Source organism: Prosopis cineraria, unplaced genomic scaffold, assembly GCF_029017545.1.
Source record: "Prosopis cineraria cultivar Desert tree isolate PC_DT_omini unplaced genomic scaffold, ASM2901754v1 PC8, whole genome shotgun sequence".
Taxonomy (NCBI): Eukaryota; Viridiplantae; Streptophyta; class Magnoliopsida; order Fabales; family Fabaceae; genus Prosopis; species Prosopis cineraria.
Window position 1 is genome coordinate 1,461,178 of NW_026555339.1, and position 3,695 is coordinate 1,464,872.

The following is a 3,695-nucleotide window of genomic DNA, read 5'->3' on the forward strand; positions in this document are numbered from 1 at the left end:
TATTTGATTCACATTGTTGATAAGCAGATTTATTAAATTTTTTATAAATTTTATTTTGATAAATACAGAATAAAAATAAAGATAATTTTTTAATCGACACTTTAAAAAGTAATTACAATTTATAAGTTTTAAATAAAATCGTTCAAATGAAATTTCAATGAGCCAGGACTCATCAAAAAATGAGAGCACCATGTCACTGTTCCCCTAGCCAGCAATGAAGCGGGTCCTGGCTGGAATTTGGAGGACGATACTAATGGCGCGCGCAAATGGAGCCCGCCACACGAAAAACAACAAACTAAACAAGAGCACGCTACTTCTTGAATTTTAAATCTAACCAATTTCGCCAAAACCCGAATCCTCAAATTTTCGACCCTCTCGCTATAGCGGCATTCCAAACCATTTTCGTTTTCCTCTCCTTTCAAAAACTAAAATACAAACCAGTCATGGCGCTCTTCTTTCTCCCTAAATCTTTTTCTATAAAACTCATTTCGCTCTTTCCTACCCTCATCCCCAATCTGCCTTCTCCCCCTCGTGTTCATCCCTCTCCTCTCCATTCACCCCGAGACCTACCCGTAGAGGCTCAAGGAGATGGAGACTCGCGCCGCGAAGAGAAGAGCAGAGGCCGCCAGCTTAGCCCAGAACAGATCACCTAAAAGGAAGCGTGTGGTCTTGGGGGAACTTCCCAATTTATCCAACCTTTTTGATCCCGTCAATTCGAATCCGGGGTTGGAGCCGCAGAAACGGAAATATCGAAGGATTACGAGGGTCAAGAAAGCCGCGACGACCAAGAGCAGCGTCTCTCTGGGGAATCCCAAGTCGGATGACCCGAGGGCGGTCCAGACTCATGCAAAATCAGGCACCGACGCGAATTTGGATGATTTGCAAGATAGCGAGCCTTATGTTTCGGATATTTATCAGTATCTACGCAAAATGGAGGTAATTCTGGGTCTCCCTGTTGACCTGGTTTTCGTAATCGGAAGCAAGTTAATTGCTTGCAATTCTGGGATTGAGTCATTTCTAATGGGTGATCAATGAGAACTGTTCATCGCAGTTATCGATTAGCATGACTGGTTATGACTCATTCACTTCTGATTTGATCATATGATTGTGTTCGATTTTAACTAACTCTTCCGATTGCTCGTTTCTCAGAATGAGCCAAAGAGAAGGCCGATGTCTGATTACCTCGAGAAAGTTCAGAAAGATGTTACCGCCAACATGAGGGGGATACTGGTTGATTGGTTAGTTGAAGTTGCAGAGGAGTACAAGCTTCTCTCTGATACTCTTTACCTATCTGTTTCCTACATTGATCGTTTCCTCTCTGCCAACGAAGTTCCTAGGCAGAGGCTTCAGTTGCTGGGCGTTTCATCTATGTTCATTGCATCGTAAGGCTACAGAATCTGCTTATTGTTCTGAGAGTGCTGTTCTCTTAGTACGGATGAGCATTATAATTCCATTTCATTTTGATATGTAGGAAGTATGAAGAAATTAGCCCTCCGCATGTGGAAGAGTTTTGCTACATCACCGACAATACATACAGGAAGGCAGAGGTAATCTAAATTTGCTTTTCCGTCAGCATTAATTGCCCTCAGTGATTTGGTGGCTCGCTTTTCTTATTTCTGTCGATTGACCCCTCACCTCTTCCCTTTTTTGCTAGGTTGTAGAAATGGAGGCTGCTATACTCAAATCCCTAAATTTTGAAATGGGAAGTCCCACTGTAAAGACGTTTCTAAGGCAAGATTGCTCTAAAATTTCTTAATTGTATTGTTCAAGTAAATTCTTAGTTCGGATTGGATGAAATTGAGCTGATTGCGTGACTATGCTTCTTGTTACAGGAGGTTTACTGGCATTACTTCTGAAAATCAGAAAGTGAGTGAAGCTACTATCCCTCTCATCTTTTTTAGCATTTGAAAAGCTTTGTGAAGTTGACTGATTGTTGGCACTCTCACTTTCAGACTCCAAATCTGCTGTTTGAGTTTCTTTGCTGCTATCTTGCCGAGCTAAGTTTGTTGGACTATAATTGTATTAAATTTTTGCCTTCTCTGGTGGCTGCCTCGGTCACATTTCTTGCCAAATTTATTATCCGGCCAAAGGTGCATCCCTGGGTAAGTATTTGTTCCTCAGGCTAATAATGTAAGTTAGCTTTCAATAACGAAAGGAACCTAAAGCTTGTATGAGGCATTCATCAAGTGAATCACATGTGGCAGAATTCAGCCCTGCAAGAATGCTCGGGATATAAATCAGCTGAATTGAAGGATTGTGTGATTATCTTACACGACTTGTACTTGGCAAGAAGGGGAGGATCTTTGCAAGCTATACGGGAGAAATACAAACAGCACAAGGTAATTCCTTGCTCGTCTTTTTTTCTTCATTGGATTTATTTGCTTTCAGCCATAAAATGGTTAATTGAATGATCTAACATCATTTATACGAACAGTTCAAATACGTGGCAATGCTGCCTTCTTCTCCGGAGATACCGGTTTCTTATTTTGAAGCTTAATGGCACATGTCAATCAAGGTACAGAACTGTTAGGATTTGCTTCAACGTCAACCAAGCTGCGTTAGGCCACGATTTTTGACTAACATGATGTCGGTGTGTTATTGTGCAGTTGCGAGTTGGCTAACTTAACTGACCTATAACGCCATCAAATAAATAGATGTTGATATCTTTCCAAGGGAGGATATGAATGGATCTCTGTTTGTGCAATGCAGGAGGGGGCTTCATTGTTATATACCTGTACAGTGGTCGAGAATTGGTCTCCCATATAAAGAATGCTGGTTGCTATCTGCTTTGATGACTTTCTAACATGTAAGATGGAACGCTGTCAATCCAAGTGCCGCAATTTGACGTCCTTCACCTTTGGAGTTTTGATATGAACTTTGATGGATGGATTCCCTCGCATTTATTTTTATACTTAAAGAGCCGGGACAGTTTAGACGATGAATAGTTTTTATAAGTAGGGTCTTCATTGCTACTATTACTTCCCTTCATCTTTCATATGGTTATCTCAGAAATTAAATTCTTTTGCCTTTTAGACTGGTCATTCAGCTATTTTTTCAATTGTAAGACAAGAACTTTTACAATGTTTTTTTAGTATTTATTATGAAATTCCCAAAATGATATCATCAGGTTATAATGGAAGATGTAATCTCAAAAGCAGGAACGAAATTTTAACTATAGTAAGTATACGTTCAAGTAGAGAAGTTTCAGAATTTATGGTTGCAGGCACTATTGGCTCTAGCCTTCATGTGAAAACACATTGGATGAACTGAGCATCAAAATGATTATATGACTAATTGGTAAAATTTGGTCATAAGCTGGCGTTGTGTTATCTACGTATCTGCTGTTCAAGGCAGTTTTCTTCGGGGAAAAATTGTTGGGGTGGTCTGTTTTACTTTTGGAAGGCCCGTGGAATTTTCTTGGGTGAATTGAATAGACCATTATGTTGATTTTATCAGAGTAAGTTGTGATAATTGTCTCCGGCCGAAAGTGGGAAAAAGAGGTGTGATGTTGGTCCTTCCAAATTTCATTATTAAAAAAGGTAAGGGTTAAGATGTAAATTTGCTTTTGAAGTATCATGCTAAGGGCATCCAGCATCCAGCAATTCTTAGTTCTTGAATAGCTTCTCCAAGAATCCTCTCTTTGCCAAAGAAGCCGCCTTTTGATTTGTTAGTTTCACCACAAAATCCACCCGCCA

At 40.0% G+C, this 3,695-nt stretch overlaps 1 protein-coding gene across 2 annotated transcripts; it reads left to right on the forward strand.

Annotated features, from left to right (window-relative positions):
* Positions 1–364: 364 nt before the first annotated feature.
* LOC129318489 (putative cyclin-A3-1) lies at positions 365–3,041 on the forward strand. Of its 2 annotated transcripts, none has more exons than XM_054963287.1 (9): positions 365–936; positions 1,150–1,382; positions 1,472–1,547; positions 1,655–1,731; positions 1,833–1,866; positions 1,953–2,102; positions 2,205–2,339; positions 2,435–2,515; positions 2,710–3,041. In XM_054963287.1, the coding sequence occupies exons 1-8, from the start codon at positions 589–591 to the stop codon at positions 2,495–2,497; spliced, it is 1,116 nt and encodes a 371-aa protein (XP_054819262.1). In that variant the 5' UTR covers positions 365–588; the 3' UTR covers positions 2,498–2,515; positions 2,710–3,041. The 2 variants fall into 2 exon arrangements, with proteins under 2 accessions (XP_054819262.1, XP_054819261.1); XM_054963286.1 differs by having other exon boundaries at positions 366–936; positions 2,607–3,041.
* Positions 3,042–3,695: the final 654 nt, after the last annotated feature.

Excerpts from the sequence above, each read along its gene's own strand:
- LOC129318489 (XM_054963287.1), top strand. The coding sequence starts at position 589 with ATGGAGACTCGCGCCGCGAAGAGAAGAGCAGAGGCCGCCAGCTTAGCC. Across the intron at positions 2,103-2,204 it reads GGCCAAAGGTGCATCCCTGG|AATTCAGCCCTGCAAGAATG; the intron begins GTAAGTATTTGT and ends CACATGTGGCAG. Across the intron at positions 2,340-2,434 it reads AGAAATACAAACAGCACAAG|TTCAAATACGTGGCAATGCT; the intron begins GTAATTCCTTGC and ends TTATACGAACAG.